At 36.5% G+C, this 14,440-nt stretch overlaps 1 protein-coding gene across 2 annotated transcripts in view; it reads right to left on the minus strand.

The window, feature by feature from the left end:
• The window catches only part of LOC111054925, a 30,944-nt gene extending 16,504 nt beyond the window's left edge, over positions 1–14,440 (minus strand). The window contains exons 1-6 of one of the 2 annotated variants that reach the window (XM_039429314.1): positions 14,245–14,440; positions 13,380–13,493; positions 10,156–10,205; positions 6,822–6,953; positions 5,676–5,821; positions 676–947 (exon numbers count right to left, since the gene is read on the minus strand). In XM_039429314.1, the coding sequence (XP_039285248.1) occupies positions 676–947; positions 5,676–5,793 (390 nt within the window). In that variant the 5' untranslated portion in view covers positions 5,794–5,821; positions 6,822–6,953; positions 10,156–10,205; positions 13,380–13,493; positions 14,245–14,440. Of the gene's footprint in view, positions 1–675; positions 948–5,675; positions 5,822–6,821; positions 6,954–10,155; positions 10,206–13,379; positions 13,523–14,244 lie in introns of both variants that reach the window. The other variant, XM_039429313.1, reaches the window with a different exon arrangement.

Consider the following 14,440-nt stretch of genomic DNA (forward strand, 5'->3'; position numbering starts at 1 on the left):
CTATTCTATTCTATTCTATTCTATTCTATTCTATTCTATTCTATTCTATTCTATCGTCCTTAGAAGACATTCACAAGACAGAGGATCAGCAACATTGTTCTCCTATCTTTCTCCACTTCCATTATAACGTGGACCTCACTATAGCTAAAGTAACAGCGACTTAATCAACACATTTTTAAAATTATAAATTTAATAATTATTGACAAATGGAAATGTGACAATGGTGTTGTAGAATAATGAATGAAGAATTACTGACAGATGGAAATTAAATGTAATTTGTATGACTTATAAGTTATAGTAGTGTGTTGTATCATAGCGTTTATCTATAAGTAGATATCCCATGGTATAGGGAATTTATGTCGCAACTTTTACTGTTAACTCAAGCCAATTACTGTCGATTATTGTCAATTTTTACTGTTTTGTTGGGGTGATAGTGTATGAACGGCAAAATTTGAGAGACTACCAGCGTCACACAACTGCATAGGAAAGAACTACGTGAACTATCGGCTTGGGAAAACAGTAAAAGTTGCGACATAAACGCCCTATACCATGGGATATCTACTTATGCTATTGTTTCTCTATGGTTGTATCTACAGATTTGCTGTAAATATTAAAAGTATAACAGTAGATATGGCGTCTATACAGTCTATACCTCACTATACAAATATAACCTACCTCATTCTTGTTGTAGCACGGATAGTTGTTCTCGTATTTGGCAAACTTTCTGTTCAAATTCTCCACCATGCGCACCAACTGCTGTTTTGTGGGAGATGTGCGCATGTCTAATAGTCTATCGCTGGACATGCCCGTGCGATAAATGTGGCCTTGGTGAGAATCATAGGAGGAGGTGGCGCCGGCTCCGTTGTGCTCCTGGCAAAAGCTGTCGTTTTTGTGGTGGCTGTCGGCGTCGGCGTCGGCGGCTCCCGTGTCCAGGATAAAGCTGCCACCTACACCACAGATACACAATTTATTGACCGAGCGAAGTGAGGTCTAAGGCTGGTGACAAACCGATTAGTCAAGACAAGACTAGTCACGTTTAGTCACAATACTTCACATAGTCGCTTATGGAGTCATGTCCAATTGCAATGACTAATCAGTGTGTGTTGCGTCATAAGATAAACAATTTATTGACCGAGCGAAGTGAGGTCTAAGGCTGGTCACAAACCGATTAGTCAAGACAAGACTAGTCACGTTTAGTCACAATACTTCACATGGTTGCTTATGAAGACATGTCTAATTGCAATGACTAATCAGTGTGTGTAGCGTCATAAGGTGCGTACAGATATACGCGCCGCGAACATGAGCAATTAACTTTTAATCAGCTAATTATATATGTTTTTTACAGAAACAGTAAGATACAGATATAAAAAGCTTGGCATCAGCTGATTAAAAGTGAATTGCTCATGTTCGCGGCGCGTATATCTGTACGCACCTTTAAGCAGCAATGTGAAGTATTGTGTCTAAACGTGACTAGTCTTGTCTTGACTAATCGTGGTGTTTTATTTTGTTTTTAATATCTTCCCAGAGACTCTTAACAGAGTATGAGAATTGTCAAAAAAAAATGCTTGAAAACATTACTTCAATAAGATAAAGTAATGTTTCCAAGCATTTTTTTTTTTTGACAATTCTCATACTCTGTTAAGAGTCTCTGGGAAGATATTAAAAACAAAACAAAACACCACGATTAGTCAAGACAAGCGTGTGACCAGCCTGAGATTCAAGTCGACGGTTTTGCATTGCTCTTTATGTTGATATGTTTATATTTATGTTCCGCATTTACGGCGAAACGCGGCAACAGATTCTCATGAAATTTTACAGAAATGTTCCTTTTTGGATATCGCTTCGACGTATATATATACGTTTTTTTAGAATTTTACATTTTATGGATAATACAAAAGAAAAAGGAGTCTCCTTCGAACGCCAATATTATCGTAAAATCAAGACTAAGAGCTTGTTCACACGACAACGATTCACGCTCGGTTGTCGCTCGATTGGCAAATCGCTCGGTTTGCCAGCCTCGTACACATGACAGCGATTCATGAGCGGTTTGCGCTCGGTTAAGGGTTCAGTGAACCTTGCTAGTCGGACAGCAATCAAGCAGTACTCAGTACAGCAATGGAGTTGGAGGGGAGTTAACATGTCTTTGGTTTTCATATCGTAGATACAAATAAATGAATAAATATCTTTATTGTCACAGAATGTTTACACATTATAGACAACATCATGTTTGGTAACTCTAGTAAATACAAGGCAAACATGAGCCTGCAACAACAAGCACACAAAGTCAATTTTACAAAGTTCAATACATCCATTACACTCTAAATTAGGTATCAATTATATTTCCTAATCACTTATCAACTACTTATATATCATTACAGAGTGTAATATGTCTGTTATCTCCTGCCAAGCAGACCTTTTCAGAACTCTATTCCTGTAATCCGAGCACTCCATGTCCCAAATGCACTTTCTTTTCGCCACTTCATCGATAAACAATTCAGTGCCAAAGGATTCTAGGCCTACTTCCATATTTCTACTATGAACTACTTGAAACTAAACTGAACTAGATACTACTATGATCTATGATCCTCTACGAACTAACTTAAACTGAACTAACTAACTAACTGAGCTGAAAATTGTAATAGAATGAAATTTTTAATTGAACTGAAATTGTAATAGAATGTGCTCTATGTGAACTGCTCTGCTAAAAACCGCTCGGTTGACTGAAGACAATCATGTGTACTCTCTCATGCCTGCTCTAGTATATCGAACCGCCCGGCAACCGAGCGACAACCGAGCTGTTGAACTGGAGACTAAAACCGCCGCGATTCGCCGGCGACTGCTCAAACCGAGCGTTAGTTACATGTGTACGGCACCATGTCTTTCCTTATACCTGGCAACCGCTCGGTTGGTCAACCGCGTGACAACCGAGCATAAATCGCTGTCATGTGAGCAAGCTCTAAGAATTATTCATCATAAATCAGCTGTCGAGTGGATTATTAATTGCATTCAATGACGCATGCAATAAATTAATATCTCAATGTATCTTAGTGAAAAATCAGCTGTCGTGTGGACTATTAATTGCATGCAATGACGCATGCAATATTAATAACTGAAAGTATCATAGTACTTTCTCTCGACCTTTCTCTGCTTTCAACTCGGGCTGACCTGTTGCCAGTATGCCTTGAAGGAGATTAGCTTTTGATGTTAGCATTTTTGATATACCATCCCTTACAGCCCCTTGAAGGAGATTAGCTTTTGATGTTAGCATTTTTGCTACACCAACCCCAACAGCCATTAACCGTTTTCACACCGATATCTCGCCGACATGACATACAGACAGGATTTACTTTGATGGACAGTATAAGAGGAGGCTGTGGTATAACTGCGCGAGGTCTACTGTTCACAGAGCTACTAGTAATGTTAATGACTGGTTTGGGATGAATCACTGTGACCTCCGTAAACAAAACCTTAATGCATTCGTGTGACGTTAGCACAGGTAGGGCTTCTACATCGTTGATTTCAGCTGATCTATATCAGCTAGTGTTTTCATTGGTGTAGGAGCCCTACGTGTGCTGACGTCACACGAATGCACTACGGCTTTGTTAACGGAGGTAGTGGATGAATACAGTGTTACTTTTTTTAAGGGCGGCTGATGACAATTTTGATTTAGTTTTAGAAGGGCGTCAGACGGGTGATGTTAATGTTGATCAACGTTAGTAGACAGAAGGTTGATCACTCACAGGTGAAAGATTCGAAGTGGTGGGGGGAATGCCAGCGTGACGTCACTTGTAGTAAAAAAGTGATAGAGTAACCACACTGAGCATACAGTTTATTCACTGTATCTTCAAATACATCGTCGTTTGATCCCCCGAAGATTGACCTAGAACTTAAAAATTCTCCATACTTACAGCGATTGAACCTGATTCTAATGATGTTGTTAAATATTTCAAGTTCATTCAACTTGTATGAATAAAGTTAAGTTGAAAATTTTTCAAGAATCTAAAAACGTGACAGGAAAAAGTTAAATAAGGGAAAAGCGTTAGTAGACAACGTTATACTATCATAATTTCAGATTAACCCATAAAATCTTGATAACCAATGCATTGCAATAATCCGATAAACCGATCCCAATCAATCCGAAGAATTTCATTCATATAAATGCACTGAACATATGCTGGTATCGAGCACATGTTCTACGAGAATCAAAATATCTCATCCCCGAAATTCACAAGCTGATGTATAGCCAAACTACAAAATATAAACACGACCTAGAAGATGAAGAAACCTTAAGGGTTTGAAAGGGAAGGTTGGGAGGTGGGGTTTTTGCTTTTATATGGCAAAATAATTGTATTATTCAAATGTTTTGATAATTATTGTAAATCAGAAACAGAAATCATGCATGTCAGAAAATGTTTGTGTTATATAATTTGACTATACGTCACCGTATGATTTTCAAGAATGCGATATTCTGCCTACTCTGTACTACAGCCTACGTCACGACTGCAGTTCCCCCACTCCAATTGCATTTCAACTAGAATACTATAGATGAGTGACCAACCTTCTGTCTACTAACTTGAATGTTGATAACTTTTTACTTTCCTGCCCTATTACCATAGGTAAGGAAAGTATTGCTTTCCGAAAAAAATTAAGGTACCCCAATTTCTAAATGTCTATACGTTTCAAGGTCCCCTGAGTCCAAAAAAGTGGTTTTTGGGTATTGAACTGTATGTGTGTGTGGTGTGTGTGTGTGGTGTGTGTGTGTGTGTGTTGTGTGTGTGTGGTTGTGTGTGTGTGTGTGTGTGTGTGTGTGTGTGTGTGTCTGTGTGTGTATGGTGTGTGTGTGTGTGTGGTGTGTGTGTGTGTGTGTGTGTGTGTGTGGTGTGTGTGTGTATGAGTGTATGTGCGTCTGTGTACACGATATCTCATCTCCCAATTAACGGAATGACTTGAAATTTGAAGCTTGAGGTCTTTCACTATAAGGATCCGACACGAGCAATTTCGATCAAATGCAATTCAAGATGGCGGCTAAATGGCGAAAATGTTGTCAAAAAAGGGTTTTTCGTGATTTTCTCGGAAACGGCTCCAACGATTTTGATCAAATTCATACCTAAAATAGTCATCGATAAGCTCTATCAACTGCCACAAGTCCCATATCTGTAAAAATTTCAGGAGCTCCGCCCCATCAATGCAGATAGATTCCCAATTATCAGGCTTCACATACAATTGAAACAAAAAAAAATCAAGAGGAGTAGATTGAGCATGAAAATCTCTACAATTAATGTTCAGCAACATTTTCACCTAAAATTGAAAATAAGCTTTAAATTCGAGAAAATGTGATTATTCAATTGCAAATTATTGTTGGTTTTATTAAATCATTCACTATGAAGAGATAGCAGACCTCATGTGTGTCTCCAGCGTTATTGCCCTGTCACCAGCTGGCTCAAATATTTGAATAGTAGACTTGAGATGCGCGGGAACACTAGCGTCAGTGATCAATTTTCATAACGGCAAGGAAAGTTGTGTGAGTGCGCCACACCAGATTTTTAGATGAAGCTGTCACATTTTAGGAGGGCGTCAACCGGGTGATCAATATAGGATAAAGCAGAGTTCCTTTTTAATAGGCGTCAGGCGGGTGGCATGCTTTTAAATAAAGCTGTCACAATTTGCAACGTTACCTTTTTGGTGGGCGTCAGATGGATGATTCATGAGCCGATTTTCGTCGTGACTCTTCCACGAGTCAGATCCCCCGTCACTATCTTGGTTTGCGTCGACCACCGCCAATTTCGGAATCATTTCGGTGCGAAGCTTTTTCGGAGGGGTTCTGAACAATCAACCGTAATCTAGTTAAACCTTTCACATTAATAATAATAATAATAATAATAATAATATCGAGTGACCTGGCTGGCTCAGGTCTGGTGTCAGAGTTTTCAGGTCGCAACTGATCAATTTCAGGGCCTCTGACATGACCTAACGACTACTTTTTTAGGCAGCCGGACCGACAGCTTAACGTGTCCATCCGAAACACGGGAGTGGCCCGAGATAAATTCTTGCCCGGGCCGGGATTTGAACCCGGCCTCTGAATCACAAAGCCAGCATCTGATCCACTCGGCTACGGCCACTCCTACCTTTCACATTTATTTTATTTAATATTTTTATATTATATAAGGCCATGTGCTACTTACATGCTACATGTTCTGCAAATCTATAGTGAGGTCGACGTTATGATGGCAGAGGAGAAAGATAGGAGAAAAACATTGTCGATCCTCTGTCTTGTCAATGCCTTCTATAGACGGTAGCTGATACAGGTTTATTGATGTAATATTAACGGTTTCATTCTCGTCATCAATTATATTTTATTAAGCAAGAAATTATATTTTTCAATAATTTCATAATGAATTTTCATAATTAAGATTAAATATTTTGTTGATTAATTATTAATTCTACATTGTCTACATTGTTAAAAGACGATCTGGCAACCGGGCAAAGCGAAAAAGAGATAGTGCTATGCACTTTGTTGAATGAAAAGACAAGGATTGCAATACCATTGCTAATCAAACACTGTCATTATAACGTGGACCTCGTGTTGAATAATAATTAAGTTTTACTTCTACATTGTTAAGAGACGATCTGGCAACAAATCAAAGCGAGAAAGAGATAGCGCTATCCGCTTTGTTTAATGATAGACAAGGATAGCAATACCATTGCTAATCAAACACTGCCATTATAACGTGGACCTCACTATACAACAGTTATGAATAAACTTACAATATGCGGTACCTACAAACATTGGCCAGTAATATTTTTACCAGTATATTGATTACCTGTTATCTTCGCTGCTATCATTGGAAAGATGCAGCAGCCTCTTCACAGCCGAAGCGGGACAAATAGGGGTGGAGGCCGAAGTCAACAATTGTGACTCATAAAATTGCCTTCGTTGAACGAGGGCTCCCTCACTGCAAATTTACACAAAATACAGCAAAATTAAATTTCTATATCAGCAATCAGTTCAACATAAAATCAACATGGTTTGGAACCCACTCAAAAGCTGTAGCTCCACTCATCTCTCATTTATAATAATTTATTTTGATTGTATTTGATCTGTTATTAATATCGAATTGTTATTTTATTAATTGAAAAAACACTGTTTTATTTTGTCACGTCACATCCACATTTATTAGACATTTTCAATTTCAATTTATTTATTCACACACACACACACACACACACACACACACCACACACACACACACACACACATAAGATACATCAATATGAAATAAAAATTAATTACATCAATAAAAAACATTACAGTATAAAATAAATAACATAAATATGAGAACACATTACAATATTAGAAGGCAATTATACATGTTATGTGGTGAAGAAGGGTAGAGGATCAAAGTTCTTCCAACTATGGCTATCCATGTCATAGGAAGGCTTTTGATCCTTGGAATTTTTGGAAAGGATTGGGAAAGGGATGTGATAGAGCACAAGTAGGGGAAGTGATCGCACTAATCAGAAAAGTTCTCTGTTAACTTTCTCAAAGGTAGAAGAAGTAGTTAATTTTGATCCAAGCATTGATATCTGTTTTTACTTTTTTGTTATTAATACAGACATTTAGACATTAATACTGTAAGTTATGTTACTGCAGTTTCGTGTAGAAACCAATACATCTTCATTTGTTATATTCTTGATAATCATTATAATGATAAGTTAATTTGTTAATATTCATTATTTTCTTTTTAGTACAAGGTTATGTTTCATTAGAACTCTTTCCCCACACACAGACTTGTCTATGTGGGGAAAATTCACAAGTGTTTTATAATTTTTTATTCATGTACTGTGTTTTGAATCTGTGAATAAAACTTTATTTGATTTGATTATGAAATATTTGCCATGGATCTTTTCGGACCTAGCAATGTAAAAATCATGATCAAATAACATCATCATATGTCTCATAACCCATTTCATCTTATCTGTCGTCTCGTTTTGACGTATCTAGGCACAAGCCTGGAGCTGCTGTGAGCATCATCCTCAAAAGGTGAGACAAAAAACATCACGAACCAGTAAAAATATCACCATATCTGTCTCATAACCAATTTCATCTTGTCTCGTTGTGACGTATCTAGGAACAAGCCTAGAGCTCCTATGAGCATCATCCTCAAAAGAAGTTGAGACAAAAAACATCAAGAACCCGTAATAACTATCATAATTTGAATAAGTACAACAAGTTGAGCCTCTTCCCGACAAAATATGGGCACTGCCAGATTGTGTGAAATTGTGGCTCTCCAATGTATAAAAGAAAACGTAATCTTTTTTGGGCTTTGAAATTTTAGGGTCCTTTGAACAGTAAAGCCTGGTTTTCACTAGTAGAGTTACTGGTCGAGTAACTGGCATACTAACTCTACCGAGCTAACTCTACTCTACTTACTTGGTCGAGTAACTGTAGTCACTACACTTGAGAATATTAGGTGAAGTGTGTTGTCTAGTGAACAGAGCTAACCTTAAAATGTCAATACTTTTTAATAAATTAACACTTGAACTCTTATCAACAATTTTTAATAGATTCATACTTTTTAATAAAATAACAATACTTCTTAAACTTGATAGCCTACAGCACAACTCTACTCTACTAGCTCGAGACTGTTTTCATTGACATAATAGTGGTAGAGTGAGAAGCGGTGGTGGGGGGAAGCAAGTGGTAGTGTACAATCACACTATGCTATCCTACTCTATTCTACTAGAAACTAGTACTCTATCATGAACGCTTACATTGGGAGAGTTCACAAGATAGTTAGTACTTGCCCAGGGAGCTCTACCACTAACTCTACTAATGAAAACCAGGCTTAAAAGCTTAAACTTAAATGACGACTTGCCGACAATATTAGTAATTTTATAGTATACAAGTCGTAATTTCAGTGTTAAAACTTGATGAAACATATACATCAGTTTGTAATAGAAATAGAGTTCTTGCAATTCAAGCATAGAAATAATTACAGAGAACTTGAAGAAATAAACGTTCAAATAAATGGAGTGAATGTTGAACAACCTCTGTCTGTGAAATTTCTAAGTGTCTTGCTGGACCAGAACTTGTCTTGGGATAATTATATTGATCAATTGTGCTGTAAATATCATCTGGAGTGTTTGCACTCAGGCAGATTTCAAGACTAAGTACTGGGAACACTATCTTAACATGTAAAGTTTATAATGCCCTCATATGTCGCATATTCGGTATGCAATATTGGTATGGGGTGGCTCCAGTCTCAAATATTTAGAGTTTTTAAAATGCAAAAGAGAGCTGTGAGAGCACAGGTCTGAAGCCATTAGAGTCCTGCAGAGAGTATTTTAAAGATTTAGGGCTACTAACTGTGCCTGCATTGTACATTTTCGAAGTTATTATGTATGTAAGAGATAAAGAATTTATAAGAAACTGTGACATACGTACATAATTATGACACAAGAAATAAGAGTAAATTTTCTGCACAATACCACAGGACAGCTCAGTATGAAAAAAAACTTCTTATATGGGTATCAAATTTATGAGTAAACTGTCGTCAGCTTTGAGAGAAAATAAGAATAAGGATATTTTCAAAAAGCTATTGAAAAAATATATAGCAAACGGGGTATACTGCAGTATCCAAGAATTTATGGATGGAGAATGAGGCTTTTGGGAGGGTTAAATTGTAATGTGCATTGTAGAATGTGATGAATATATTTATGTTTATTTTGTACTACTATTTTATTTTTTGACAAATAATCCTTCTTGACGATTTCCTATACTCTTTCAAGAGTCTCCAGGAAGAAAATTTAATCAAATCAAATCATAATGGATAGAGAAATTCAAGGCTTAAACTCAATTGAATCAGCTGGTTGCTAGAGCTCAGAATGAACTACATTATAACAAGCGAGAGTTGATATGGATTTAATCCAGCTTTATGTAAAATTTCGTTTAAACTAGCACTTGATCTCTGAATATATTTTGAGTAGCTGTACTCTCTGATGGGATTTATTATTACAGTCCCAAAGCACTATAGCTGAAAGTAATAATTGGAAACTGAAGAAAAATAATCCATTTAGAGTGAGTTAATTTAAACGGGCATGAATAGGAAGACTGCTGACAGGCTGACAGATTTAATAAAATTTCATTAAACTGACCTGAGTCATCCTGAAGCAATAAATCTAAGCTTTCCTCAGCATCCATAGTACTGCAAAAAAATCGAAAAAACAGAATTAGGATAAATTTAAAACTGTTGTTAGGATGGATTTCTTTATTATATAAATAGCAATACATGGAGTGATCCGTGGTCTAGTGGATAGAGTGCTTGCGTAGCAGCATAGAGATCCCGGGTTCGAACCCCTCTCATTACCAAAAGTTTTTTAACCAGATCACTCCCGTGTTATCGGATGGGCACGTTAAACTGTCGGTCCCGGCTGAAGTATGACAGTCGTAAGGCCCATTGACGGCTTAAATTATATATTCAGGCGGTGGAACATTCCCGAAAGGAACTCCCCACCAACAAAAGCCATACGAATTTATTTTTATTTAGCAATACATGTTAGCTTTCATACCAATAAGTGATATAGTAAGGTGCCACTATGCTATGCATTGCTATGGTAATTTCATGCTCTGTATATATTGTAAAAATGGGAAATAAATTTTATTTATCTATATTTTTTACAGAGAAGCACTGATTGGGAGACAAAAACTAAGGATACTCCTTGTACTATTTCCTTCTCAAATTTAGATAATTGATTTTATTTGTTTGATTAAAAATGGTATTGCTATCCTTGTCCATCATTCAACAAAGCGGATAGCACTCTCTCGCTTTGCCCTGTTCCCAAATCATCTTTCAACAATGTAGAATTGATAATAATTTAACAAAATATTTCATCTTGATTATGAAATTTACTATGAAATTATTGAAAAATAGGCTTTAATTTCATGCTTAATAAAATATAATTGATTATTTTAAACAAGAATGAACCGTTAATATTACATCAATAAACCTGTACGGTATTAGCTTTCTTCTATAGAAGGCATTGACAAGACAGAGGATCGGCAACGTTTTTCTCCTATCTTTCTTCACTACGATAATAAAGGTGCGTACAGATTTACGCGCCGCGAACATGAGTAATTCACTTTTAATCAGCTGATGCCAAGCTTTTTTATCTGTATCTTACCGTTTCTGTAAAAATACAGATATAGTCAGCTGATTAAAAGTGAATTGCTCATGTCACGGCGCGTATATCTGTACGCACTTAACGTGGACCTCACTATAGCTAAAAGTACAGCGACTTAATCAACAAATTTTTAAAATTATAAATTGAAGAATTATTGGGAAATGAAATGTAATTTGGATGACTATAATAAGTTATAGCAGTGTGTTGTATCTACAGATTTGCTGTAAATATTGAGAGTATAACAGTAAATATGGCAGTCTATTGAGCAAGGTGGGGTGGGAAGAAATAGGCTGGAGTAGCCACATTCATAACATCTGATGAAACTAGCCAGAGTGAAGAGTGGAGCCATTAATCTCCAGGAAGCATCTGGAGGAGGTGTATTTTGCTATGTTTCATAGCCATATCAACTATGGACTTCAGTCACTACCACCGTAAACAAAGCCGTAGTGCATTCGTGTGACGTCAGCACAGTTAGGACTCATACACCAATAAAAATTCGTTGATTTCAGCTGATCTATATCAGCTAGTGTTTTTATTGGTGCAGGAGTCCTACATGTGCTGACGTCACACGAATGCACTACGGCTTTGTTTACGGAGGTAGTGCTTCAGTTGTGGGGACATGTTCCAGGTTGTAAAGATGTACTGCTCCAGCAGAAGACCGCTCTAAGGATCCTGGATTCGGCGGGCTACTTGGACCCATCTTTATCAAGCTGAGAATACTCACGGTATACAATCAATATATCTGACTCTCCCTGTTGCACGCAAGGAATAATTTCCACTTGCTCACAAGATGAGAAGACAGAAATTCCTGCAACACCACAGGAAAATCGAAAATAGACATCCCTTTCTGCAGGCTGAGTGAGAGGGAGGATTGTGTTCCAGTACTAGCCCTGAGGATTTACTGAACTCCGTACCTTGCACATCCTAACACTCCTTCATTCCATAATTAAAACGAAATCTCCTTCCTATCTGTCTGAGAGCTTTAAGTTTCTGTCTGAGGTCAGTGTGCGAGCAACTCGTCGTGGGGACTCACTGCTGTCTTTTCCTATATACAGGACAGCAACTTTCGAAAAGTCGTTTACCATCACGGCATGCAGACATTGGAACAATCTTCCCGATGAGATTAGGAGTATTGAAGGACGTGCTCGCTTTGGGGTGGAGGTCAGGCGGCTGTTATTGGCGGGTCTGCGGGGGTAGTGCGATGGTGGCTAGTTGCGATGCAATTTGTGGGCTGTGTGAATGTTGTATGAATGATTTTTGCTGAATTTTCTTTGTATCAGCGTTCTTCCTATATTATTAACTTGAACTTATTTATTATTATTATTTAGTTATCTTGTAATTTATTGATTTACTTAATTTACTTTTGCACCAGACAAAAATGGTTGATTTTTATTTACAATTTTATGCATTATTCTTAGTTTCATATTGTTATAGTTCTTTTGTATTATTTCTTATTGTAATGTATTATTATTATTATTTGCCTGTAAGGTTGAGTGGTAGAAAGGACTTTCTAGTCCTAACTCCGCCTAATAAAGAGTATTTTCATTTCATTTCATTTCATTTACAACGCTTTACATGACAGTGTGAAGAACTTGGTTGACAGGAGTTTCAGAGCAAAAATCAAGAACTGATTAATAGAGTCAATAGATTGAAAGAATAAGACTTTGATATTGTCAATACCACTTTAGTCAATAGACTTCAAGTCTATGGACTTGGTTTTATTTCTCTTGACGTGTTCCCTTATGGACATGCCCTGGCGGCATGTCTGTGCTATGAACAAAATCATTATTATTATTAGTCCATTCTACTCAGTGGAGGAATAAATTGAGGCCACTAGAAACATCAGCTGAACGTCGAGTGATAAATATGATGCCTACAAACAAGGCCATCTTGATAAATTTGAAAGATTACTATTTTTAAATTTTTTATATGTTTGACTAAGTTTACAAACGTAAATAAGTGTATATTATTGACATAGTTTACATGTCAACCCTACGACAAGGACCAAGTCAGGTCCACTTTCTGACACAGTCAATCCAGATATCTGGTCATAACTAAGGAGAGAAGTATGAAGAAGTAAGTAAGTAAGTATATTGTCAGACAAAAGATTTGACATAAACGTTCCAGTAATACATTATTCACAAAACATAAATAGGCCTATTAATATCTTAGGAAAGCATAGTATTTTATTTCCTCACCTTGCAGTAATTTCCGAAACTAGTTGGGTATCCGCAGTGGCAATTATTAATGCTTCTTGTTCCTTTTCCTCCTTCTCCTTCTCATCTTTTGTCTCCTTTTGTCGTTCTTCCATACTGAGAGAAGTTAAGTCGAAAATTCAATTCTGAAAATGTTTTTTCATGGTATAAAAATCTCGACTAGTTTAAGAAAAAATGAAGCATAACAGATGAATTACAATAACGTTAATAATGTGTAATAATTAATGTGTGCTTTTGTATGGAATACGATCACAAATGACTCAATAATTGAAGAATTGGCTTTCCAATTACCGTAGCTAATTGACAGCTAATAACAGATAGCAGCTAAAGCTGCGTTTACACCAAAGTTATCAACAAAATGTTTATTTTTCTGTCCTTATAGATTTTATTAGATTGAACGGAACTTTACAAACACATATGATCATAAAGTGTATGATAAGTTATGTTCAATCTAATAGAATTTATAAGGACGGAGAAATAAAGATTTTGTTAATAACTTTGGTGTAAGCGCAGCTTCTCTCTCCTATCAAAAAACTAGGCCTATTTAACACGAGTAACATCAGGGCATCTTCCACAAAATAGGGATTAATATACAATTATAATAGAATACGATCGTAAATAACTCAGAACTTGAAATTTTTTTTCAAGAAAGTCTTGTCGAAAACCGAATCCAACTTGTTACATTAGTTGGTGCTTGTTCTCATACTGATAGTTATCAAAAAACTCATCAACTATCTAAAATTGAACAGTGTTCAATGAAATATGTTCAATTTATTTCACAATTTCCAGTAAATAGAAGTAAACATTATAGAGTAATTGCTGTCAATATTAGAAGATAAAAAATTACCTTCGGCGTTTTGTTGAGCGTGAGCTACGGTAACACTATTATAATTTCAAATTTAGAGAATAGGATGAGGGCATATTTTAATTTTCAATTACGATGGAAACTTTTGAAAGCAGTTTAAAATACTTTCGTCACAAATTAAAAATATAGACGAAGTATGGAAAATTTTACCAGTCAGTCACACAGAAATAGAATGTTC

This window comes from Nilaparvata lugens, chromosome 5 (assembly GCF_014356525.2).
Source record: "Nilaparvata lugens isolate BPH chromosome 5, ASM1435652v1, whole genome shotgun sequence".
NCBI classification, from domain to species: domain Eukaryota; kingdom Metazoa; phylum Arthropoda; class Insecta; order Hemiptera; family Delphacidae; genus Nilaparvata; species Nilaparvata lugens.